Source organism: Eulemur rufifrons, chromosome 6, assembly GCF_041146395.1.
Source record: "Eulemur rufifrons isolate Redbay chromosome 6, OSU_ERuf_1, whole genome shotgun sequence".
Taxonomy (NCBI): domain Eukaryota; kingdom Metazoa; phylum Chordata; class Mammalia; order Primates; family Lemuridae; genus Eulemur; species Eulemur rufifrons.
The window spans coordinates 97427780-97453998 of NC_090988.1; the positions used below are offsets into that span (position 1 = coordinate 97427780).

At 60.7% G+C, this 26219-nt stretch overlaps 1 protein-coding gene across 1 annotated transcript; it reads left to right on the forward strand.

Annotated features, from left to right (window-relative positions):
- The first annotated feature begins 6681 nt into the window (after positions 1–6681).
- CDC42BPG (CDC42 binding protein kinase gamma) lies at positions 6682–24766 on the forward strand. Its single transcript, XM_069471636.1, has 37 exons — positions 6682–6952; positions 9414–9505; positions 9587–9670; positions 10079–10174; positions 10450–10598; positions 11071–11164; positions 11368–11568; positions 11673–11921; positions 12337–12416; positions 13139–13236; positions 13343–13423; positions 13665–13771; positions 13870–14049; positions 14193–14282; positions 14403–14524; positions 14607–14679; positions 14894–15000; positions 15078–15192; positions 15399–15547; positions 15624–15712; positions 16009–16061; positions 16151–16249; positions 16330–16389; positions 16570–16675; positions 16969–17102; positions 17184–17323; positions 17416–17497; positions 18246–18462; positions 19392–19454; positions 19567–20166; positions 21413–21510; positions 21590–21674; positions 21765–21885; positions 22001–22118; positions 22313–22436; positions 22543–22628; positions 23774–24766. The coding sequence occupies exons 1-37, from the start codon at positions 6793–6795 to the stop codon at positions 23828–23830; spliced, it is 4659 nt and encodes a 1552-aa protein (XP_069327737.1). The 5' UTR covers positions 6682–6792; the 3' UTR covers positions 23831–24766.
- Positions 24767–26219: the final 1453 nt, after the last annotated feature.

The window sequence follows — 26219 nt, forward strand, 5'->3', positions numbered from 1 at the left end:
CCTGTGCCCGCCCCTGCTCTTTCCTCCCGTACCCCACCTGCCCCAATGCTCCACCCCAGCCTGGCAGTCACAGAAGCAAGGCCCAGCCACCTTTGTCTTTCTGGAGACTTGCGGGGAGGAGTGAGAGAAGGTCTTCCAGAAAAATATATAAGCTAGTTTTTGTTCTGTAAAGTGACACCTTTCATACTTGACTGATTTTTCCAGCAACTTCCCAGCCACTTGTTCAAAAGCTGTGATTTTTGTCTCCCCTTCCCCATATTCCAGCCTGGGGGCAGCTCCACCCAGGAGCCATTAGATGCGGGGTCCTGGGGAGCACGCCCCTCCTGGGGCCCCAGAGTTGTGTCCTGGCTGAGCCTGTCCTGGAATATGTCCCCCTCGCTGTACTGGAGCTTTCTGGTGTGCCCCTCCCCCGCCCTCAGGTGGGTGGTGGGTCCTCACGAGCGGTTTGGGGAGGGAGAGAGGAAGCCCGAGGCTCAGCCCAGTGTCCAGACAGCAGGGGTTGAGGGAACCCCCTTCCTTTCCTGCCTTCCTCCTCCCTGGCTGCGCAGAGGAGGGCATGTGACTTAGATGTCCTTAGAACGACCCCGCCAGGCTGAGCAATAAGAAACTGGAGCCTGCGTGGTGGCCTGAGCCCCTCACTCTGCCTCACCTGGGGAGCCGACGCACTCACCAGGCCCTCGCTGGCCGGTGGGTGGCCGCGGGCGCAGTGGCGCCCAAGTGCCTCATGTCCGTGTTCCCCCAGGCCTGGCAGGGGTGGGGAACCCACAGCCTTCTGATTTCAAGATTGTTCGTTCTTAAGCACCAAAGGAGGCAAGAAAAGCTTCATCTTTCTCTGTTGCACCCCTTTTAATAAAATGATTTGTTCTGTAAAATTTGGATTCAGTTAAAAGGCTGTACTTAAAGGACCTAGAAGGCCACAGGTTCCCCACCCCTGCCAGGGGTCCAGGGAGTTGCCCCCCTACGGCCCCCCAGCGCTGCCCTGCTGCTCTTGGCCCTGGCCAGCCGGAGTCTCCAGGAACTGGCCTGTTACCTCCCCAGCCCTTCGGCCGCACGGTATTAGGTGAGGAGGGACGCGTCCTCACTGTCCTCACCGGGAAGCCGCTGCTGAGGGGCAGCAGCTTGTCCACACTCGCTTGTGGGAAGAAAGTGACTGAAGACTTCTTCCTGGCATTAAACAGTTTTAATCGTGCTGAGCTGGCTTCTGGTGCTTTGTCGTCTTTTCTAGGGGCAGGAGCCGGGCCCTCCTCCCCCTGTGGGGGTGCTGGCAGAGCATTCGGGGGCCCGAGATGCCAGGGGCGCTGTGCAGCAGCTGTCGCCTCCTGTGAAGAGGGTGAGGCCTGGACGGGTAGGGAGAGGGGGGCTCCAGGGGCTGACGACCCACTTCCTCCTCGTGCTAGGTGGGAGCTGGGCAAGGGTTTACTTGGGGGTGAGGCGGCTGGGAAGACATCTGATAACTGAGGACGAGGCTGGCACCCTTCTAGGGTCCTCTCGGCATCTCCTCCAGCCTGGGCTCCGCCTTAGCCAGGGACAGATGAGGGGGCACCCGTGGGGCCCTCAGCACAGGGAGGGGTCAGTAAATAAAGGGTTCTGGGCTCCAGAGCCAGCCTGGCACCATGCTGGCCCCAAGGGTGGTTTACAGACTGGGAAGCCAAGACTAAAGATGGACAAAGCAGACAGGCCGGCATCAAAAGTACAATTAAGGGTGGGGCTGGGCAGGCCCAGGTGATGTCAGAGATAGGGAGACTGTACCAGCAGAGGGGAGGCGACCAAGTTGGGAGTGGAGAGACAGAAAAGGGTACAGAATTGGGTAAAGACTGCCCCAGGCAAACTGGCAGAAGCAGGATGTAAACAAGAGCCTGAGGGTTTGCAGGACCCAATTGTGTCCTCCAGGGCACCCAAGACGAGAATGGCCGGAATGGCCGGAGCAGCACTGGTCGTGGAAGGAGCCACCCCAGAGCCCGCTCTCCACCTGGCTTCTAATCCACCGCATGCTTTAAGAAGAAATACACAGTGGTGATCCCCCACGCTACCCACCCCAGACTGCAGCTGCACTCAGGGCTGAGAAAGCCATGTCAAAGATTGAATGCTGTCACTCCAACCTGAGCCCTGAAAGCTTGGGACAGCCCCTCAGCTGGCAGGTGTCACCCAAGAGAGGTGGAGCAGTTAGTGCATCAGAGAAAAGACAGAACTTGGGAGTGCTCGTGGACCGCGAGTCAGGGAAGCTGCCTGCCCTCCTTCCCTACGTGCATTCCCCCAGTGGGGCCCTGCAGGTGACACAGGGAGTTTGAACCCCTGGGGGCTGCCCCAGGAAGTGCCTGCTGAGCTGAGGCTTGAGGCCAGATGTCTGCCCCAGAACTCAGGGAGGGGTCTTCTTTGGGCCATGACAGAGGCCTGGGGAGGGCCAGTGGATGTGGACTAGGATGTGGCCACCTACCTGGAGGGCTAGCCCCGGCCCCTCCTCCCCAGCTCCCTAGGGGACTTCTTCTCCAGGGGCAAAGGAGGGGGTTTCCACCCAGTCCCCAAGCCTCTGGAGTAAGAGGCTTCTGGGGCAATCTGATCAGGGTTTCCCACCCAGTGGCACCTCAGAGCCCAGGACCCAGGAGGCAAAGCACCCACCACTGCCTCGGCCCCTGCCCGCACAGCAGCTGTTTTCTATGTAGAGGCTGCTGGTAAGGTCTCATTCAGAATAAACATTTCTTCTGCTCCTTAGAAAACAAAGACAGTAACCACAAATCCAACCCAGGGCCCTGTTCTTATCTCACACGGGCTGCAGGTAGGACTGGCAGGACTTGCAGAGCCAGGGTGGGCTGAGGAGGGGGGAGAGGGGTCGGGAGGATCCTGCCAGCGCTCCTGCCCACCCGCTTCAGAGCTCAACAGCTCGGGCAGCACACAGAGGGCACCCTTGGGCAGACAGCCCCAGGTTCAAATCCCAGCTCTGCCACTTGCAGGGGGCCAGCCAGTCCTACAGGCAGGAGCAGCCGCACTTCACAGAGGCAGAGCCCCAGGGAGGCCCATCTTTGTGGCCTCCTTGGCTGAGCACCCCAGGGAGGTTAGTTGGGGTGGGGGTAGGGTGGGGTGCAGGGAGCACAGTGCCCCACCCAACACCCAGAACAAAGCAGGCTGGACCCACCCTTCCCTGAAGCAGCTTGCAGACCCAGTGGCGCCTGGGGGCCAGAGGGGTGGTGGCCAAGGGGGCCCAGGCCTGGCTTCCTTTGCACCTAGAGGGACGGATAATTGTAAAACCACATGGGGCTGCAGCCACTGTGGAGCGTAGGAGCCCCTATGGCTTGCTGGAGCAGCGCAGGGAAGGTTTTTGGAAGAAAAATCAGGATGATGAAACCACCATATGTCCACCCATTTGGAGCTTTGGACTTTTCCAAGGACACACCCTTGGTGTGCCGGGTGGGCGGGGGCGGGGTGTGGGGGCTTCTCAACCCCCGCCATCTCCATCAGCCCCTCCCCGAGCCCCCCAACAGTCACACATTTCAATAAAACTGGGGGCCTGAGCAGCAGAGGAAGGGTTACCAACTCGTCCGCCTCCAACCACATGGCTGCCTGAGTCCCTTCTAGAGAGCAAAGTTAGGACGACTATTGGGAGCCATACTGGGTACCTCATTTGTCCCTCACACCTGAGCAGGTGTAGTTCTCCATTGTACACAAAAACAGTGTCCAGACAGAAAGGAAGGGACTTGCCCAAGGCCACATGCCCGGTCAGCAGGGACAGGGCTGTATGACCCCACAGCCAGCGGCTCATCCCCTGACCCCTGGGTGGAGGTGGGACACCACGCTCTGGTTCCCAAGTGGCCAAGGGCAACGGTGGCTGCCATTCTCCTCAGCCCTACAGGACCATCTGCTGGGAGCTGCATCCCGAGGCTGGGGCTGGGCGACTCAGCCCAGGCCACCTACTGGAGGCTGACTCCCTGGGCCTTGGGGAAGGGGCCGCCACAGCCATGTGCCTACGATGTGACTGCCATGCTACAGACCCCCAGAGCCTACCTTGTGTCTGAGCTGCCTCCTATACCCAAAGGGCTATGCTCTTGGGGTCAAGAACACGGGTCCCCTGCCAGTCACTTGTGCTCCCTTCTCTGGGCTTCTCACTGCCTCTGAACCTTCTCTTTCTGCGAGCCCTGGGTCGCTGAGTTGACACTTTCCTTTTCTCCATCCAAGGCCCTTTGCGGAAGCCTACATCAAGTCTACTGCAGTCTGGCCTCTCCCTGCCCCTGTCCCCAGCATCTAGGTGCCACCACATGGTTCCCTTCTGCTGCCAGGCACTGACCTAGCCCGGAACCTGGGGACTCAAGCAGGCTCTGGACCAAGGGAAGGAGCTCAAGGCTGGCACCATCCAGTCTCTGCAGCTCAGTGTATTAATCCGTGAAAGGAAGGTAATGATAACTCTCTCCTGGCAGGGCTCTCGTGACGATAACAGATCTGAAGTCACTTTGAAATGCCAAGAAGCCCCATGGGAACGCAAGGTGCTATCAGCATGACTTGTTCCCCCCAGGGCTGGGCAGAGCTGTTGCCAGAGGGGCTGGGGGGTGAGGTGAAAGCAGTGACCACAGAGGAGGAGGAAGGGAGAGGGGACCTGACGGCCGGATGGGCTGGGCCGAGGCTCTGCGGGGAGAGGTGCCTCTCACTGGACTCCGAGAGGGGCCACCGTGTGCAGGGCTCCATAGGGTTTCTGTGGCCCTGGGGGGGTCTGGCTGACACGGGATCAGAGAACAGATCTGCTGGGGCCAAGCGGGGCCATGTCCAGGAGCTGCTTCTGTCAGGGCTGGAGGCCTGGCCCTTGTTGAGGCCGGAACGGACCAGGCAGAGACTGCGCCTCTAAGGACTTTCCGACATTGAAGCTGCACAGGAGTGAGCAGGGGCCCGACCCCCTTTTATAGACAAGGAAACTGAAGCCTGCAAAAGAGATGTGACAAAAACTAATAAAGTGCAAGAGAGGCAGGGACGGCCACAGGCAGCCCCTGGCCTGGGGACTCCGTTATTGCTGTCCGGGACTCAGTTTCCGCTGCGCCGTACTGTGTGGAGATGGCGTCTGATGCGGGGGAGGATGGACTTTTCTGAGAACTCAGCCTTCAGAGAGGTTAACAGACTCACCAGAGGTCACACAGGGAATGAGCCAGCACCCAGAGGCCTCACAAGTTGGCCCCGACAGCGGACCCCTGGGGCCGTGTTGCGGTGGGGGTGGAGGATCGATCGGGGTGTCCAAGAGCAGCGGCGGAGGAGAGGTCCGCCTGCAACCCAGGCCCCCCTCACCGCGATTCTCCAGGTGGGAACTTCGTTCCGGCCACAGCGCCTGCCCCGCCCCTGGTCTCTGGCGCCCTCCTGTGGCCTGAAGGAGCAGGCGCCTCTCACCTCCTGGGGGCCCCACCCCCGCCCCGCCTGTAGGAGGGCCCAGAATCCCTCCGAGGGACAGGAGGGCTCTGTCAAACCAGAGTAACTCCTGTCCCTACCCCTCCCAGGAGACCCGGAGACAGTGACTGGGATCCCCAGATTTGGGTTTGAATCTTGGCTCCCCTTTCCGGCCTGACTGACTTGGGTAACACATCCGGACTATGTTTCCCCAAATATTTCTCAGATTGTGCGTCCTGCGAAGCCTCAGGGCAGAGTCCCTGAGATCACATGGGAGACCCCTGACGTGGAGAAGCACCCTGTTTGCTGCCAGGGGGTGCTCAGTTCAGCTCTACAAACACAGAGCTCCTCTTCCGCCAAGGCGGGGAACCTCGCCCTGTCCCTCCGCAAGGAGGTCCCAGTCTGAGAGGGGAGGCAAACCCTTGAACAGATCTTTTAAAGAAAGAATGTGTTGTCTAAAGCCACTACAATGCTCCACCCTTTAATCTCTCGTCTTGGACAGACCCAAAGTCCCATGGCGTCTGGTCCAGCCCAGCTGGCTACAGCTGGGCAGAAATCAGAAATACCACCAGAGTCAGCCCCTCCCCTCCCGCCGGTCTCTGGCAGCCCATCGGGACCTCTCCTTGCCCTTCACATTCCAGGCTGAGACTCAGGCCCAGCCCAGCGCCACCCCAGGGGTCCAGCTTCGGAGCCTCCTCATCCTCAGGCCCTCAATTCACCTTCAGCCTTCCCAAGCCTCAGTGTGACCATCTGCCAAATGGGTGTGATCATCCCTACCCCACCTTCCTGCCTCCCGGGGCAGCTCTAACGATACGACTAAAGTGAGATGAGAAACTTTGGGGGTGGATGAGTGGGTGCCAAGCGCGGGCAAACCTGGGAGAGAGCGAACTACAACTCCCATCCGGCTCCGGGACCGCGGGCGTCCCCAGCCCCTCTCCCTGACCCAGCAGAGAGGCGGCCGCTGCCCAGGGGGAGAGGGAAGCTGTGGTGCTCCAGGCCTCTCCCACCTGGGTTAGGGCCCGGTGAGGGCCCAGGTAGAGCTGGGCCCGGGGCCGCGCAGGAATCTAGGCGGTCTTTTAGACCCGGGGGGACCCCACCCCCACCCCGCCCAGGAGTTACTTTCCGCGTCCCGCCCCCCCACTTCCTGGCCGGAGTTGGTCCCACCCCCGCGCCCCTCCGCCCTCCCACCTTCACCTTCAGCCGCGGCTCCCATTGGCCGGCGCGCACCTGCCCGTCCGGCGGGGGGCGGGGCGGGGGGCGGGGCGCGGCGTCCAGGTGAGGGCTCGCAGGCTGCGGCGGAGGAAGGTGACAGCGGGGAGGGCGGGAGGGTGGGGGGTGAACGCGCGGACCGACGGACGGACGGACCGACGGGCGGGCATGCGGTCGGGCATGCGGGTGGCTGGGCTCTAGCCAGGGATCGGGGCTCGGGCCGCAGCCATGGAGCGGCGGCTGCGCGCGCTGGAGCGGCTGGCGCGGGGCGAGGCCGGCGGCGGCCCCGGGCTCGACGGCCTCCTGGATCTGCTGCTGGGGCTGCACCACGAACTCAGCAGCACCCCCCTGCGGCGGGAGCGCAACGTGGCGCAGTTTCTGAGCTGGGGTGAGTGGCGGTGCGGCAAGGTTGGGGGGCGGCCCTAGGGACCCCGCGCCGGGACCCCACGCGCTCCACGCTCACAGGCCCTCCCGCAGGGACCTGCACCCCCAGACGTTCCCCTCGCAGACTCTCCTCACTGGCCCTGACAGGAGAACCCGCGGCCGGCTCACTCACCTGTGCACCTCACCCTCACTCAGATGCACACATGCCCCTTCACACTCACAGACTCTGGCACAGGTACACAGCAAACACTTCACACAGACACACGCAAACTTGTGCCCAGGTATAGACCGCAGACACATGTACCCAAGGCACGCCCTACGGAGCTGTGTACAAGATTTCTCGCTCACACATCACACCCCACACCCTACACCCCACGCAGACCCCCGTCTGTGCCGTGCACTGCCACAGCCTTTCTCAGTCTTGCACACTTGCAGATACCCGCACACACAAACACACGCCCATCTCCCTGCGTACAGGACCACCGCAGCCTGGACTTAGGAACCAACTTCAGCCCCTTGGTCTCTGCCAGCTGCTGGCCAAGGCTCCCTGAGAGCTGTTCCCCCAGGGCCGGGGAGGGGGGCCTGGCTGGAGGTGGGTCTGTGCCTTTTCCTGGTTGACTCATCTGAGTCAACGGGAGTGGCTGGCCTGGGGTGACCCTGAACCTACAGTGGGCCCTGGCGCCACTCAGAGGGTTCCCTCATTATACCCGGCCAGGCCATGGGAGTAAGGCACGGGGGCCTGGCCTGGAGGGTGGGGTGAGACGGGTGTTTGCCCAGTGGGTGACTAGCGTTCCTTGCGCTCCTGAGCTCTGAGCGGGCACAAGGCCTGGCCTGGCACACTTGGGTGCCTGCAACCCAGATGTGCCAGCAACTTGGCCCCCAGCCCCAGGCCTCCTGTCCAGGCCGAGGGCAGTCAGACGGCCCCTGCCTCTGTTGCCTGCCTGTCTCCCTGGGACTCCTGTGTGTTATGCGTGTGTCTGTGTTGTCATCACCTCACCACACACGTGTGTGTGTTTGCACACACATGTGTGCTCCTCCCTGCCTGCCTCTGGCACCTTTACCTGGGACCCCAGCATGGGGACCCATCTGTTGACATCTCCCGAGGTAACTCAAAGGGCGGTGACTCATTCCTCTCTTGCCCCAACTTGTCCCTGCTGCTGCCCAGAGCCCCCATGCCCTGTGGCAAGGGAAGAGGACTGGGCAGCCAGTCCTGGGGGCCTGGATCCTCATGCCTATGGGCCCTGGGCATCGGCCTCTGGCTGGCTGGTGGTTCACCCCTCTGCTCTGGCCTTGGTTCCTGCTCGGAGGCCGGTGGCTGCTTCTCCCCATCTCCACACACAGACCTGGGAAAGAGACAATTAATTTTGGTAATGAGGTTTCCACACCACCCCCGCTGCGGGGGTTCTGCCTGATAAACCTGTGGAGCAGCTCTCTGTCCCACCCACAGGCCCGCCCAGCTGGCAGGGAGTTTACCTCCTGGCAAGGGGAAACTGAGGCAGGGTGCCAGACCACAGCTGCCCCCTGTCCTGAATGGTCACTCCTGCCTCCCTAAGTTCCCAAGACCCAGTTCCCTCCCTCCAGCCTGTGGCTACTCCAGGCCTGGGAAGGGCCTGGGAGTGGCTAGAGATGCCCCTTACGGAGGCATCCCCGACTGCTAGGAAGGAGGAGGTTCTTGGCCAGGCATAGGCCTCCTCCCGGGAGGGAGGCAGGGCTTAGAGCTGTAGGCTGGTCAGGCCTGGAGGGGTTCCTGAGTGCTCACACCCTCAGGTGCTAGCATCTGTGCCATGGGAAGGTGTTTTGGCTCTGTTTTTGAGTCTTGTGAGCACCCGGGCGACTGGTATCTATGCCTCCAGACCGAGGGGGCCCCACTTGGGGTGCACAGAGCCTGTCCTTCCAGAGCCCTGCAGAGCCACTGTCCTCCCTGCTCTGGGGCTGCCCCAGACCTCACCAGGTTCCTCTATGCCTACAGGGTCCCCAGACCCAGGCCCACAGCTCCCAAATGGCAGAGAATCCTCTCTAGGGACAAGGAATGTCACCCATCCAGTTTCCCAAGACAGGCCCTGGCCTGGCCCTGTTAGGGGGCCAAGAACTGTGAGCTGGGGTGGGAATGGTCTCCCCATGGTCCCCAGGGCAACCTGGCCAGCCAGGGTCAGGCCCTAGGCTGGGGAGGACCACAAATCCCATCAACACCTGGGGTGGAGGCTGCCTGGAGTCTGAGGATGGGGATCCAGAGAGGTCTGGGGGCCAATTGGTCAGCTGAGCCAGGACCCTCACATTCCACACTTCCTGATCATTGCCAAATGGGCTCTAGCTTCTCTGGACCCCTTAGCCAGAGGCTGTCACTGGGGAGGGCATCCCTGCCCTGGCCTCACAGGAGTTGCAGCTCTTGCTTCCCAAGGTGAGAGAGGGAGCTGGCCCCCCACCCGCCCTGCATGCACTCTGAGCCCCACCCCATGTTCCCTCAGCCAGCCCCTTCGTAACAAAGGTGAAAGAGCTGCGTCTGCAGAGAGATGACTTTGAGATTTTGAAGGTGATCGGCCGAGGGGCCTTCGGGGAGGTGAGCAAAAGGCCTGGGGTAGGTGGGGAGGAGTGTGTTCCCACCCGGCTGTGCTGACCCCAGCCTTCCCTGTGGCCTCAGGTTGCTGTGGTGAGGCAGAGGGACAGTGGGCAGATTTTTGCCATGAAAATGCTGCACAAGTGGGAGATGCTGAAGAGAGCTGAGGTCAGTGTGGGGTCTGGTGGGCCTTTGGCAGCCTTCACGTGGGTGGGGGCAGGTATGTGCTGCCCTTGAGGCCTCTAGGGCATCCAGGGGAAGGGGCGGAGGTGGCTGCTGACCAGGCAAAGGATGTCACCCTCAACAGCCACCAATCTCCTGTCCCTTCCTCACTACAAACCTTTCTTAAAAGCAAGCAGAGTTGTTCCCCTTTTCCTTACAGTAACACCAAGGCCTAGAGCCATGAAGTGTGGGCTCGGGCTCATCCAAAGCAGCCTGGGGAGAGCAGAGCCGTGACCTCCATCTGAGCCCTTAGACTTACTAAGTCCTTCCCCATCCCCTGAGCTGGCAAGGCAGGGGTGGGGGTTCCTGGGCTCTGATCCCATCCTACCCCCTGCTCCCCAAAACCTGCTGCAGACGGCCTGTTTCCGGGAGGAGCGGGATGTTCTGGTGAAGGGGGACAGCCGCTGGGTGACCACTCTGCACTATGCCTTCCAAGATGAGGAGTACCTGGTGAGGACACTCTGCAGGGTTATAGGGGGGTTGCCTGGGGAGCTGGGGGTGCTGGGACCAAGGAGAGAGACTCCTTCTACTGAGACAAAGAGGCTTCCACTCCCTACCAGCTCCTGGGCCTGGAGCCTCCTGCCTGAGCTCTGGCTGGGAACTGGCTACCCTAGGCGTGCTGGGGGACACAGCCCTGCCTTCCCAGAGCCCCATGGGACCAATGTGAGGCTGCAGGTGCCCCTTCCTCCCAGGCTGATTCTTGTTCCCTACGTGTTGCCATCCAGTACCTGGTGATGGACTACTATGCCGGTGGGGACCTCCTCACACTGCTGAGCCGCTTTGAGGACCGCCTCCCACCTGAGCTGGCCCAGTTCTACCTGGCGGAGATGGTGCTAGCCATCCACTCGCTGCACCAGCTGGGCTATGTCCACAGGTGGGGCCCCACAGCCCCCTGCCCCATCCAGCCCCTGCTGACTGCTCTGGGGAGAGCTGCTGTTTGCTGAGCACTCAGCGTGTGCCAAACACTGCTGGGGGCTTCATATGTGGTTCCTTTGAATCGTTATGCTAAGAAAGCATATGTGGTGAGGGCTGCTCTTGTCCCCATTTTAGTTGAGGAAGTCAGAGCTTAGCATGGGTAAGCACCTGACTCAAGGTGACTTGGCTCATGGGTGGCTGAGCCATGGTCTGCACTGGGGCTGTCTGGCTCCTGCAGCCCCGACAGCACACTCTCCTGCCTCCAAGGGTTGTCCTCAAGGGTCCTTTCCCCAATCTAGCCATCTGCTTCCTCCTGGCCACCAGCCTTCTCTCCCTCCCATGTGCACGCACACACCTTGCACCTGAGCATGAGCCTAAACACACATCCACACATACAGGTCAAGCCCCTCATACTCCCTGCCCTCCCCCAGGGATGTCAAGCCAGACAACGTCCTCCTGGACGTGAATGGACACATTCGCCTGGCTGACTTTGGCTCCTGCCTGCGCCTCAACAATAGCGGCATGGTAAGGACCCCACCCCAGAGTGGGATCAAGGGACACCAGGCAGGCCAAGCTCTCAGAGCAATGGGAGGCCCAGGCCCCAGGTGGGGGGCATCAGGCCAGCCTAGCCCTGGCAGGGTTGGAGTGCCAGGGTTGTGGTGAGGGGCCAGCAGCCCCAGCCACGCCCGAAGTTGCCCTCATGGCATGATCAACACCACCCCCCACAGGTGGACTCATCAGTGGCAGTAGGGACACCGGACTATATCTCCCCTGAGATCCTGCAGGCCATGGAGGAGGGCAGGGGCCACTACGGCCCTCAGTGTGACTGGTGGTCACTGGGAGTGTGTGCCTATGAGCTGCTCTTTGGGGAGACGCCCTTCTACGCCGAGTCCCTGGTGGAAACCTATGGCAAGATCATGAACCATGAGGTCTGGTTGCCAGGCTCTGGGGCTCCAGGGAGGGCAGTGGGACTCCCAAGTCTGTGTGGTTGGAATCCTGGACACTTGACCCAGCCTGATTCCCCTGCCCGCAGGACCACCTGCAGTTCCCCTCGGATATGCCTGATGTACCAGCCAGCGCCCGAGACCTGATCCGACAGTTGCTGTGCCACCAGGAGGAGCGGCTGGGCCGTGGCGGGCTGGATGACTTCCGGAACCATCCCTTCTTTGAAGGTGTGGACTGGGAGCGGCTGGCGGCCAGCACTGCCCCCTATGTCCCTGAGCTCCAAGGGCCCATGGACACCTCCAACTTTGATGTGGATGATGACACCCTCAACCATCCAGTGAGTGGCCGATGCTACTGCAGGCGGGGAGGTGCCCTGACCCTCACTAGCTGTGGGAACCCTCCAGAAGTTCCCTGGGGTGGGCTAGGGGTGAGGCCTTCAGACCCCAGGGGCTTGCAAGAGTTATGGTTCACCTCAGCTCGTTCACCTGTGCTGGAGTGGGTTGTGCCAAGTGAAGGTCCTTTGATCCCAGGTGTCATCCTATTAATCAGCATTTGCAGAAGGAAGAAAACTCCCAGCAGCCCCTGGGAGGCCACATCCTCAGGGACTCATGGGAACTGGGTGCCGTTTTGGTGGGGCCGTGTTATGCCCTTAGGTTCCCACCTGAGCAGGTCCCCAGGGGCCTCCTGGTTCCCAGGCCTCCTCTTGGAGCTCTGCCTGTTCACTCTGCCTCTCCTCCCATCTCCTCCTGCAGGGAACCCTGCCACCACCCTCCCACGGGGCCTTCTCAGGCCACCACCTGCCATTCGTGGGCTTTACCTATACCTCCAGCAGGTGAGTTTAGTCCTCACACACCTGGTGGGAAGCTGGGGGTTGCCTGGCCTGGAGGACACTGGAAGCCCACCAGGCACCGGGAAGGAAGGCAGAATGGCTACCCAGTGCCTGCATGTGACAAGTGCTCTGAGCCTGCATGTCCTCAGGGTCCTGGTGAGGCCATGCCTGTGCCCAGCTGGGCCCATCCCAGCATGTGGCTCTCTCAGTGCCCTCCATGGCAAGCTGAGGATGGACTAGACTTGGAGCCAGAGGCCTGGAGTTTGAAGCCCCTATGGCTCCCAAGCTTCACTTAGTGCCTCTGTAAAATGGGTGGGATGATCACGCATTTGAGGGGCTGGCGTGAGACTGTGGCAAGGTCCTGGTGAGGCATGCTCTGGGGTACAGGAAATGCCTCTGACCCCCACTCATCAGGGTCAACTTGGCCTGTGTCACCACATCCTCTCAATGGCCCTGGGAGAGGCCTTGTTATTGCCACCATTGCCCGTGAGGAAACTGAAGCTATGTTAGGTTCAAGGTGATACAGCTTGGAAAGGCCAGGACTAGGGCTTACACCTGGGCCCAGGACCGTGAAGCCTGTGCCCTGGAGCCACTGCCCATGGCACCAGCCTGGGTTCTCCTGAGGGCAAGGTCTGGTCTGGGTGTGTCTTGGGTGATGGAGTGTTTGGATGCACTAGGATGGAGGGGGCTTTCTGCCAACATGTGTCACCCCTGTCCTCCCCCAGTCCCAGTCCTGAGGGCAGCTCTGAGCCCTTGGCTGCTCTGGAGCGGAAGCTCTGCTGTCTGGAGCAGGAGAAGGTAGAGCTGAACCGGAAGTGCCAAGGTACGGGGAGCAGCTGGGGAGGACTGGCTGAGGTTGGGCATGTTGGCCCTGGGGGCTGCTGCTGCAGGAGCAGCTGCTCACCTATGGGGGCTGCCTCCCCTGCCAGAGGCCCTGCACACCCCTTCAGACCACTGGGAGCTGCAGCAGCTACAAAAGGAAGTGCAGACTCTACGGGAGAGGTTGTCAGGTATTGCTGGCCCCATCCTACGCCCACGCTGGGGCTGAGTCCCACCTGGGTTCCATTCCTACCCCTGCTCTGTACATGCTGTGTGATCTTGGGGAAGTACCTTCAACCTACATGTGGGAAATGGGCCAAGGAGACCCACCTCCCAGGCCGTGGTGAAGGTTCTATGAGACACTGCACATGCAGTACCTGGCTGAGGCTGGGGCAGTCAGTACGTGCAGGTCTCAGTGACTATTCCTGGCAGAGACGCTGAAGGACAGCCATGCCCCCTTGTCCCAGACGGATGGGTCCCCTGCTAATAGCCCAGGTCAGGACAGTGACCCATGGCAGGAGAGAGACCGGCTCCACCAGGTGAGGGCCTTCTGAGGCTGGTGAGTGGCCCAGGGCTCCATGCTGTGGAGGTCCTTGCCCTGATTCTGGGCCTTGTCCTCCCCACCCTGACTCCCCAGGAGCTGGCTGAGGCTCGAGCAAATCTGCAGGCTCAGGAGCAGGAGCTATGCAGAGCCCAGGAGCGGCAGGAGGAGCTGTCCCAGAAGCTGCAGGAGGCCCAGAAGAGAGAAGCGGCCATAGTCAGCCAGACCCAGGCCCTGAGCTCCCAGCTGAAGGAAGCCCGGGCTACCCAGAGGGAGGTGGGTGAGCAGGAGGGGTGATCTCAAAGCCCACTGCCTCCTCGTGCCTGCTGTGGCTGGCAGAGCCTGAGTCTGTGGCGAGGTGGGGCAGACGGATTGGAGTGGGCAAAGTCAGCACTGGCCTGCCTCTGCACCCATCACAGCTGGAGGCCCAGGTGGCCACCCTGAGCCAGGAGGTGACACAGCTGCAGGGACAGTGGGAGCGAAGCCTTGAGGAGTGTTCCCAGGTCAAGGTAGTGAGGTCTTACCCCCTTGGCAAGAGGTGCTTTCCCCCAGGCCTGACCCCTGTGTCCCAGGGGGGGTGGACCATGGCCTCCTGGGCCCCTGCCTTGACCCCTTTCCATGTCCTCAAGACGGTCCACACAGCCTCTGAGACCAATGGCACGGGACCGCCTGAGGGTGGGCCTCAGGAAGCTCAACTGAGGCAGGAAGTGGCCGCTCTGCGGGAGCAGCTGGAGCAGGCCCACAGCCACGGGTGAGCTGGGCAGGAGGGGTGGTGGGGACAGGCTGGACCCGGGCCAGGCTGGGAGTCACTGCCTCGGCCTTCTCCTCCCCAGGCCAAGTGGGAAGGAGGAGGCTCTGTGCCGGCTGCAGGAGGAGAACCGGCGGCTGAGCCGGGAGCAGGAGCGGGTGAGCAGGGCGGACAGAGGGACAGAGTAGACAAGAGAGGGAAGGAGAGCCAGCAGGAGGGTGGGCGGAGCTGCCAGGGGCTGGGCAGGCAGGCTATAGCAGTGAGCAAGACACAGATGGGGCTCTGGGTGCTGGCAGTCCTGTAGGGAGAAAGCAGATGGCCAGGGCTGCTGGAACACCCTGGGGTTCAGCCACCTCCCCACCCGGTCCCCAGCTGGCAGAAGAGCTGGCGCAGGAGCAGCAGAGCAAGCAGCAGCTGGAGGGCGAGCGGCGGGAGACAGAGAGCAACTGGGAGGCCCAGATCGCTGACATCCTCCGCTGGTGGGTGCTGGTGGGCCAGAGTGGGCCCAGGGAGGGCTGAAGGGCCAGCCCCTAACCCTGAGCCCCTTTCCCAACAGGGTGAATGATGAGAAGGTCTCAAGAGGCTACCTGCAGGCCCTGGCCACCAAGATGGCCGAGGAGCTGGAGTCCTTGCGGAACGTGGGCACCCAGACACTCCCTGCCCGGCCGCTGGTGAGCCCCAGGGACACCCTTAGGGGGTGCAGGGTGCCAGTAGCCTCACTCTGCAGGTGGGGACACTGCGCTCACAGCAGGTCAGTGGCTGAGCTGGGGCTTTGAGCCTGGCCAGGAGGCATGGGCAGTGGTGTGCTCTGGGGGAGTGGGCCCCTGAGGCAGCCGGGCCCAGAGGGCATCTTACCTGTGTGCCCCATGGCCATCAGGACCACCAGTGGAAGGCACGACGGCTCCAGAAGATGGAGGCTTCGGCCAGGCTGGAGCTGCAGTCGGCGCTGGAGGCGGAGATCCGCGCCAAGCAGGGCCTGCAGGAGCGGCTGACGCAGGTGCAGGAGGCCCAGCTGCAGGCCGAGCGGTGAGGCTGGGGACAGGCACTGCAGGGTTGGGCCCTGTGCAGAGCCCGGTGGCGAGCCCCTGCTGTTCTCTCCCAGCCGTCTGCAAGAAGCCGAGAAGAAGAGCCAGGCCCTGCAACAGGAGCTGGCCACGCTGCGGGAGGAGCTGCGGGCCCGCGGGCCAGGGGGTGAGTGGCCACTGCCTGCCCATTCTGGAGCCAGGCCCCCACCACAGCTTCATGGCCACCAAGGGGCTCTGGCAATGGCCTGGCAGGGCTGTGGGAACAGGAGTCTGTTCTCGGACTCTGCTGCTTACCCTGCCATCTGTCACCAGCACTCACTGAGCACCCGCTGTGTGCCAGCCCTGCACCCAGCCTGTGGTCCTTTCCCTGTTTTACTCAGGCGGTTAACTGAGGCCCCTGCTGGCCCCAGGTTCATTGGGCCAGGGACCCCATTCCCAGTGACCCACACTCTTTGCTTGCAGACCCCAAGCCGTCAAACTCCCTGATTCCCTTCTTGTCCTTCCGGAGCTCAGAGGTAAGAGATAGGGAGAAGGGCTGTTTGGGGAGGAGTCCTGGAGCGAGGTGCAGGGGCCTTGACTTTGTCCCTCCCTCTCCCATCCCCAGAAGGATCCTGCCAAAGAGACTGGCATCTCAGGAGAGGCCCCAAGGCCTGGGATGGAGCCAGAGCTGAGGCCAGAGGGCCGACGCAGCCTGCGCTCAGGGGTGAGCACAGGCAGGTTCCAAGGTTGGGGGGCGGGGCCCCACCCCCTGCCCTTCTCACCTGTTCACTTTCCCTCCTGCAGACTGTGTTCCCCAGAGTACCTGCAGCCACCACAGCCCCTGCAGAAGGTCCTCCTGCTAAGGTCAGCACCTAGCAGGCTGAGCGGGGTGGGGGCGCCAAACTATTCTGCCAAGCTCTGTGGGACCTTCCACGCACATAATGATGGGCAGACACATTTGGGGTGGCCTGAGCCCTCAGGGATGGGCACAGGGCCCTGGGAGGCTGTGGCAAGCATGGGTAATGGCATGTTCCCCATCCCCAGCCTGGCTCACACATGCTGCGCCCCCGGAGCTTCCCATCCCCCACCAAGTGTCTCCGCTGCACCTCGCTGATGCTGGGCCTGGGCCGCCAGGGCCTGGGCTGTGACGGTGAGAAGCCCCAGCCCTCCGCACACCCGCTCCCCACACTCCAGCCACAGCCCCCATGTGTGTGACCCTGACACACCCAGGCTGTTTCTCCCAACCGAGGGTCACTGGCACCTGCTGGTCCAATGTCCCACTGCTCAGTTTTTGTCTTTCTTTTCTCACTTGTTGGGGAATTGGTGACAGTTCAGGTGCCACCATGGCCTCAGAAAAGCTGGGGCTGGGAATGCCTAAAGTCCTGGCTCGAGGCTGTCCCTTCCGAGCTTCACCCTATCTGCCCTCTCCCACTTTCCCCACAGCCTGCGGCTACTTCTGTCACTCAACCTGTGTCCCACAGGCCCCACCCTGCCCCGTGCCCCCTGACCTGCTCCACACAGCCCTGGGAGTGCACCCCGAAACGGGCACGGGCACTGCCTACGAGGGCTTCCTGTCGGTGAGCAGGGGCTGGGGGAGAGGGTCGGTATGGGGGGCTGAGGGCTCGCGCGCGGGCCCTCCCATGCCTGCCTTCCCCCAGGTGCCGCGGCCCTCTGGCGTCCGGCGGGGCTGGCAACGGGTGTTTGCTGCGCTCAGCGACTCGCGCCTGCTGCTATTTGACGCCCCTGACCCTCGGCTCAGCCCAGCCAGTGGGGCCCTCCTGCAGGCACTGGATCTGAGGTGGGTGGTGGCAGCGGGACACTGCCTGGGACTAATGGTGAGGGGGCAGCCAGGGACAATGAGATCTCTAACCTGCTCCATGGACCTCCCAGGGATCCCCAGTTCTCAGCCACTCCTGTCCTGGCCTCAGATGTCATCCATGCTCAGTCCAAGGATCTGCCACGAATCTTTAGGGTGAGTGCCTGGGGCGCAATGGGCCAGCCACACTGCCTCCCCATGCTGTCCCCAATCCAGCCACTGTCCTCCCTCTCCACATGCTGGCCACAGTGGCCTCCATTCTGGCCCTAATGAGCTTGTCATCCTGCAGCCACAGTGAGCTTCCCACATGAGCATTTGGACACGTCCTGCCTTGTTTAGGATCCTCTGTGGCTCCCATCGCCCTCAGGGTGCTCCTGACTGAGGCCTTGACCCTGCAGGCCTCCCAGCCCTCTCCCCGGGCACCTCTCCCTGCTCTGGCCACACCTTGCTTTCTCCAGTTCCAAGGGTTCCCTGTACCCCTGTGCGCCTTATCCTCTGTCCTTCATGTTCTGTTCCCTCTGTATGGAACTGGCAGCCCCCGCCGGTCCCCAGCCCCTCACCCTCCTTGACTAACGCCTGGTTAGTCCACTCACCCCTAGGCTCTGGCAGAAGTTTCACATCCCTTGGGAAGTCATCCTTCAGCTCTTGGCCTGGGGTAGGGGCTGTACTCTTGTTCCCACAAGGCCCGTCCTTGCCCTATTATGGCGCTGGTCATACGGTCCTCTGCAATTGTCTGCATGCTGTCTGACCTCCTGACTGGCTTGTCCCCTGCTGTGGACAGGGCCTAGCGCTGCACCCAACAAGTACACACTCAGTTTCTGTGCACACTGGCTGGTGAGGTGGGAAGGGAGGCAGGATGGCAGGCTCTCAGCCCACAGCCTTCCAGCCTGGACCCTGCCTGCAGGTGACAGCCTCCCAGCTGACCGTGCCACCTACCATGTGCACCGTGCTGCTGCTGGCCGAGAGCGAGGGGGAGCGGGAGCGCTGGCTGCACATGCTGGGCGAGTTGCAGCGGCTGCTGCTGGACACACGGCCAAGACCTCGGCCCGTGTACACACTCAAGGAGGCCTACGACAACGGGCTGCCACTGCTGCCCCACACACTCTGCGCTGCCATCCTTGGTGAGCTGCCTCGAGGGAGCAACCTGGGCCCGTAGGGTTGGTGCTGGCCCAGGCACAGTCCAGAGGGCCACCATCCCTGCCCATTCCCTGCAGCCATGAGCCGTGGACCCAGCTTTGCACACATATCCTCTCTGCCCTCCTCTGTGCACAGCTGCGTGAAGAGTCCTGGGCCACGGGGCAGGGAGCCTGGCTTCTCGCCACTGCATTTCTCTGTGCCTGTTTCTGCTTTTTCTAAAAGAATCTCAAGCAAGTGGAAGGAGCAAGGGCTTTGAATGAGACAAACAAGGGTTCCGGTCCTGGCTCTCTCTAGCAGCTAGGGGACTGTGGGCAGCCAAAGAACCACCCACCCGGTGCCTCACATCTCCTGGGCGGAGCTGCCATGAGGCTCACTCACGTTCAGCAGGGCCCCTCCGTGACTTACAGCGGGGAAAGATGCCTGAAGCAGCACTCCTAGTCTTCTAACAGCTGAGCCCCTGAGCCAGCCCTGCCCTCGCTCAGGGTGGGAGCCATGGGAGAGGGCGTGTGGGTCCCCTAGGGCAGTTGGGAGCTGGAGGGGTTAGGGCGTTACTGAGCAAGGGCTCTGCTTCCCAGCCACCAGCATTGCTGCTTCTCTTCCTCACAGCTGCCCTGTGAGAGAGGTGCCATAATTGTCCCCAGTTTGCATAGGGGAAACAGAGGCTCCAAGAGCTGATGTGACTTACCACAAATCCCACAGCTCAAGGTGGTGGGCATCTCACCTACCCCCTGCCCCCACAGCTTTTCCTCTTTTGAATCGAGGGAGAGAAGGGTCCGGCGACACAGGGACAGTGGGACTATTACCACCCCTACCTCCTCAAGAGAAACAGGCTCGGCAAGGGCAGGTGGACTGCCCAGTTTTTCCACCACTGGACAGACCCTCTGACCCCCGACCCTCTCCCTCCCTCCACCAGACCAGGAGCGGCTTGCTCTGGGCACCGAGGAGGGGCTGTTTGTGATCCATCTGCACAGCAACGGTACATGCCAAGGGCAGGCATGGGTGGGGTCAGCCCAGGGGACAGTGGAGGATGGGAATGTGCTGCTTTCCACCCACCTGTGGGTGACACTCTCCCTTCGACAACCCTGCAGACATCTTCCAGGTGGGGGAGTGCCGGCGGGTGCAGCGGCTGGCCGTGAGCCCCACAGCGGGCCTGCTGATCGTGCTGTGTGGCCGTGGCCCCAGTGTGCGCCTCTTTGCACTGGCCGAGCTGGAGAGCACAGAGGCAGCAGGTGCCAAGATCCCCGAGTCTCGAGGCTGCCAGATGGTGGTAACTGGGCGCATCCTGCAGGATCGCACCCCAGTGCTCTGTGTAGCTGTCAAGCGCCAAGTGCTCTGCTACCAGCTGGGTCCAGGCCCAGGGCCCTGGCAGCACCGCATCCGTGAGTTGCAGGCACCCGCACCTGTGCAGAGCCTGGGGCTGCTGGGCGACCGGCTGTGTGTGGGTGCCGCCGGTGGCTTCACAGTCTACCCGCTGCTCAATGAGGCTGCACCATTGGTGCTGGGGTCTGGTCTGGTGCCTGAGGAGCTGCCGCCGTCCCGAGGGGGCCTGGGCGAGGCACTGGGCGCCCTGGAGCTCAGCCTCAGTGAGTTCCTGCTGCTCTTCACCACTGCTGGCGTCTACGTGGATGGCACAGGCCGCAAGTCTCGTGGCCACGAGCTGCTGTGGCCAGCAGCACCCACAGGCTGGGGTAAGGCCTGCAGAGGGCCTGGCTGGGGGGCCAGGCACCTTCGGTGTATAGGTGAAGACAGGGTCCTGCCCCAACTCCTGAGTTTGGTATTGGATGCCTCACACATCTCATTCCTTGATCCAGTGCACATCCTCCAGCCCAACCACAGCCTGTTCTGCTTTTAGTGGCTTGTGTGGGACCTTCCTCTTCCATGCCTAAGCTGCTCTCCGTCTTTTTGTATCCAGCAAACTCTTAACCAAGTCCAGCTCCAGTGTCAGTGCAGGGCCTGGAGCTGGTAGGCGCTCTAAAGATGACTGCTGCCCTTGCTGTCATTGTTACTAGTGCCTTCGTGCTCCTAGCCCTGCCCTCCCATCACTGGTCTTTCCCCTCTCTGCTCTCCTACCTCTCCGTTCAAACCTGTGTCCTGGCTCATCACCTCCTACTGAACGACTGGCCTGGTGCGCTGGGGGCCTGGGGAATGGGCCCTGTTGGTTTCATCATCTATATCCAGCACGCAGCCCAGGCAGGCACACTGCAGGGGCTGTGAATGTTCGGAGGGATGAATGAATGAATGGGGTAGTGGGGCAGTCTGGCAGTTAGGTGCGTTCACAAGTAACTGGTGTGATGATGGGCTAAGGGCTGGAAAAGGGACAGAGCTTCCTTCATGAGCAATGGCTCTTCTGGGATGGGGCTTGTGGCTTGAGTGTAGCACAGACTGTCAGCATTGTAGGCTTTGGACCCAGACTGCCTGGGGCCAAATCCCAGCCCTCACTGGGTGACCTTGACCATTACTTAGCTCCCAGGTTTCCATTCTGTCATCTGTAAATTAGGGGTGATAATAACAGTACCTGCTCAGAGTTTGAGAATTAAGGGAACTGGGTGTGGTTCACCTGTAATCCCAGCCACTCTGGAGGCTGAAGTGGGAGAATTGCTTGAGGCCAGGAATTCAAGACCAGCCTGGGTGACATAGCAGATCTTGTCTGGAAAGAGAGAGAGAGAGGAAAGAATTAAGGGAGAAAAAACATGCCAAGTCTTTAGACCTGTGCCAGGTATGCAGTGCGTGCTCCACAGTTGTTACCTCTGATTTGCCGTGGAGGTTCTGTAGGGCAGCCCGTAGGGTCCTCAGGAGAAGGACCACTGCGTGGAGTGTGGAAGTTACTGTGCTGTGACAGGGCACAGGGTCCCTGGGGTGCAGAGGAGGAAATGAGCTCAGAGAGGTGCCTGATTTGCTGGGGGCTGCACAGCACAGGCAGTTTCCTGCCTGCAGGTTATGCAGCCCCCTACCTGACAGTGTCCAGCGAGAGCGCCATCGATGTGTTTGACGTGAGGCGAGCAGAATGGGTACAGACGGTGCCGCTCAAGAAGGTGAGGGCTTCCCCAGACCCCTGAGGCTGCACTGGGAAGGGGCTGGGTGGCCTGGCCTGACCTCTGCCTGCCACCTCAGGTGCGGCCCCTGAATCCAGAGGGCTCCTTGTTCCTCTATGGCACCGAGAAGGTCCGCCTGACCTACCTCAGGAACCAGCTGGCAGGTGAGGGAGTGTGTGTGTGTGACCTGAGCGCGAGCTCGCTGGGGCCCTGGGGACTTGTGAGCCCCGCCCTGCTCTCTGCCTCTCCCACAGAGAAGGACGAGTTCGACATCCCCGACCTCACCGACAACAGCCGGCGCCAGCTATTCCGCACCAAGAGCAAGCGCCGCTTCTTTTTCCGGGTGTCGGAGGAGCTGCAGAAGCAGCAGCGCAGGTACGCCTGCGCGGCGCCGGGGGCGGGGCCTCCTTGTGGGCGGGACGAAGAAACGCCTGCTGAGGGGCCTTGAGCTTCGCGCCCAGCTCCCGACACACCCTCCACCCACCTGCAGGGACATGCTGAAGGACCCCTTTGTGCGCTCCAAACTCATCTCACCGCCCACCAATTTCAACCACCTGGTGCACGTGGGCCCCACCAACGGGAGGCCCAGCGCCAGGGACCCGCCCCGGGTGAGTCCTGCGGAGCCAATCACCGGCCTCTGTGGTGAGCTCGAGCCAATCGCAGGCGTCTGTGATTACAGGCCTGTGACTCATCCCTCCGGCGCTGGGACTCAAGCACTTCCAGGACGGGGGTAGAGGGCAGTTCATTCGTCCTGGTATCCTGTTCCTCCGGGTCCTAGCCCCTCTGCACTGTCCCCCAACAGGCTCCGGAAGGGAAGGGCCGAGGTGCCCGCACTTCTGGCCCGCAACGGCCCCACAGCTTCTCGGAGGCGTTGCGTCGCCCAGCCTCTGTGGGCAGTGACGGCCTCGCTGGACATGCAGACCCCAGTAAGGGCAGCCCAGTACTCCACACCCTCCCCCGAGTTCCCACCCGCTGTGGGCTCCTCACATCTGACCTTGGCATTTTTGTCCCCTTATCCTGCTCCTGGAGCAGTGAAGAGGAAACCGTGGACATCTCTATCCAGCGAGTCCGTGTCCTGCCCCCAGGGATCTCTGAGCCCAGCAGCCTCCCTAATACAGGTGAGCTGGTGGGAGGGGCTTTACCCTCCGCCATTCAAAGGACAGGCAGTTCTGTTCTGTGCTAGGCCCCCCGCTCTGGGACCCCAGGCTAGGGAATGAGCTGAGCCCATCCCTGCCCTCTATCCTAAGAGATGCGGACTCTTACCGATATGACCCCACCAGTGGGCACCAGCAGGGCCCTGGAGGCAGGTCGGCCAGGTGGGAATCTTGGCTCTGACTGTCCCAGCTGTGTGGTCCTGGGCAAGGTGCCTAAGCTCCCTGAGCTTTGACTCACCTGTAAAATGAGGTTATTTTCGTGAGACTTGTGTGAGGTGAGGATACCTGGGAATGGCTCAGCACAGTGCCTGGCACAGGGGGAGGATGCCACACGGGGGGAGCTCTGGGAACTCTTAACAGAGGCCCAGCCCATGGTGGGTAGTCAGAGGAAGGAGCAATCCATTCTGACTGGGGACAGGGGAAGACCTAAGAGGAGCTGGGAAGGCACCACTCACCCTCCAGCCACATCTCCAATGCCCCCCATACACACACCCACTCCAGTCACACCAGGCCACTCAGAGCCCTGGAACTGGCCGTGTTCTTTCACACTTTCAGGCTCTTGCCCCTGCTGTTCCCCCTGTTTTGAATGCCCTTCCCTATCTTTAACCTGATTAACACCTAGGCTTCCCTCCAAGGTGCCCACTACTATCGCCTTCAAAGAAGCCTTCCTGGCCACTGGTCAGGTGGTCACTGCCTCCCTGGGGCTGGTGCCACCTTGCCACCCCCCTCCCCCCAACTCCTTCCCTGCAGCTCCTGCTGTACTGTGGTTTTCTCCTGGGTATCTGTCCTCTCTCCACTGTGGGCTCCTTGATGGTGGGAGTCAGGTTTCATTCTTCTGCCCAGAGTAAAGCATGTTTGTTGACTGGATGAAGAATGGAGTGAATGAGCAAAGGGACTTTGAGTTCATTTAGGGTTAAGTAGGAGTTCTCCAGGTTCTTCCAATGACCTATGTCCCCCCCCCCCCAACTCCACTGCACATCTGGCTTCCTCCAAGGGCCCTGCTACAGCAGGTGATGGGTCCTAGGGAGGCCTCTGGGAGACACTGGCCCCCTGAGGAAATAGTCCTCCCTGCCTCTTCCCACTCTGACATCCTTCTCTTTCCCCTCCAGGTCTCAGAACGGCCCCGGAGCCTCCCCCCGGCCCCTGAATCAGAGAGCACACTTTGATGTTCTCTGCCAGGGCCCACCCCAATCCCAGGACAGAAAGATGTGAGGGAACAAAGCTTGAGAAATGCCATATTCCGGCTGGTCCGGGACATGGAAATTCGGACTCAGGGAGGTCCTGGACTGGGCAGTGACTGAGAGGCTTGCCTGGGTTCCTAGGACTTGGCGGTCCTGACTCCCAGTCCTCATCCTGCCTTCCCCTCTGCTCCCAGCCCCAGCCTGTGCCAGCCATTGGGAATGGAATGGCCCCTTTTCTGTCCTGGTGTCCAGGGGTGATTGTGCCAAAGCTCTTATGGTACCAAGCCCCAGGAGGCTTGTGAGAGTCGGGATGAGGGATGGAGAGGGACCGGGTCCCTGGGAGCAGGTTGGGGATCTTGTCTGTAGACTGTCTGGTCCCCAGCTGAGGCCAAGATGGGGCAAGTCCAGGTCTGTGTTCAGGGTCTGGGTGGGAAAGGTCTGTGTTCAGGGTCTCGGTGGGAAAGACAGGCACTGATCCAGAGACAAGGAGGATGGAGGAGGGAGAGGATGTAGGTGAAGGAGGTGAGAGAGAGGCATGAGAAAGGAAGTAGAGGAGGAGGTATTAATAATCGGAAGGAGGCAGAAGCCATGCAGAGGGGGAGGGAGGGATGAAGAAGAAGGATGCAGAAGAAGAGAAGAGAGAGAGAAAAGGAGCGGGGAGGAGTGGGAGCTGGAAGAACACAGTCCTACAGTCCCTTCTCTGGGGACGAGCTTGGTGAGACTGGGAACAGGGGGACTCAGTGTCAGCCAGACCTCTCAGAGGGGAAGAGAATCCTAGGCAGGGACGGGATGGGGAGGGTATTTATAAGGGCTTCTTGTTGGGAGATGGGCATCCAGGGCGGCCACTGCCAGGTCTCCAGGCATGCTCTGGCCCTTCCCAGAAAGGGGGTTCCTTTTCCTCAAAGCTTCGACCAACTGTGTATTAGGGGAACATAGGGGGCATTTTATTATTGATCATAGTCATTATTATTGTTATTATATTACTATTTTTATTAAACCTCCCCCTACTGAGGTGTGGGGGGCAAAATAAATATTTATCTCCTCAAATGCCACATTCCCAGGAGGGACAGACCATGATGCTCTGTGAAGCAGCAAGAAACTAATAAAGACAACTTTGTAAGCTGCTGGTCTCTCTGCCTGGATCTGTCCACCTAGGGTTCAAAAGATGGGGTGTCAGGGATGGAGGGAGGAGTGGGAGTGACATGGAAAGTTACAGATAAGATGCCTTCCCTGCATTTTCAGGAATCAGGTGACTCAAATGGAGTAAATTAATAGGCTTTTTTTTTTTGAGACAGTGTCTCACTGTCATTCAGCTGTAGTACAGTGTCATCATCATAGCTCACTATAACTGCCTCAGCCTCCCAAGTAGCTGGGACTACAAAATGTGTGTCAACACGCCCAGCTAATTTTTTTATTTTTTGTAGAGATGGGGTCTCACTGTATTGCCCAGTCTGGTCTTGAACTCCTGGCCTCAAGGGATCCTCCTGCCTTGGCCTCCCAAAGTGCTGGGATTACAGGTGTGAGTCTGCACCCGGCCAATGAATAGACTTTAATAGCAGAGGGATGGTTTATAAAAATGTGGGCAGTGTTAAGGGAATCCATCAAAGAATGGCAGTGCCCTAGCCCTGGCAGCAGTGGGGAACTTAGAATCCCAAGCCACCTGGGCGGGAAGAAGCAATGGTGTTACCTGATAGGAGCTCGGGCTTTTGGTAGAACTTGGCCATGGCTGAGCAGGAAGGCAGCCCAGGAAGTAAATTCCTCCATCTCCAGTAGTACTCTCTCCCATCTCCTGCCTCCCTTTGTCCAAACTCAACTAGCAACCAGAGGCCCAAGAACTCAGTGACCACAGGTTGTAGTGGCTACCTTTGGAGGCACAGCAGGGTGGAGAAGGGAAGAAGTGAATCTGGAGGGCATACCAGGGGTATCCAATGCCCTGTTGCCCCTCCAGGAGGAGAGGTCTGGGAGGGGTCTCACTTGTTTTTAGCTTGGGTGTCCATGGCTGGGCAGGACCCAGACCTTGAGGCTGGGCTGGTTGAGAAGAGGGGAGGGCATGTGCCCTAGGATCAGGGGCAGGCCTGGGGGACCAATGGCTATGCCCTATGGCTCATCGTGGGCCCTAAAGCTAGGGGAAAATAAAGAGACTCGGGGTGCCACTGTCTGGTTGTGAATGGCATTGGAGGGTGTCCATCGAATCCTATGGCCTGGTTAGAAGCCCAGGAGTGAGAGCCAGACAACCTGGATTCTAGTCTAGCTATGCAGCCATGGATAAGTTACCTGACTTCTCTAAGTCTCAGTTTCCCCATATATAAATGGGAATCATAAAATCCATCTCATGGGAGGTTCTGGTGTTTGGTGAGATAATGATGTAAAATGC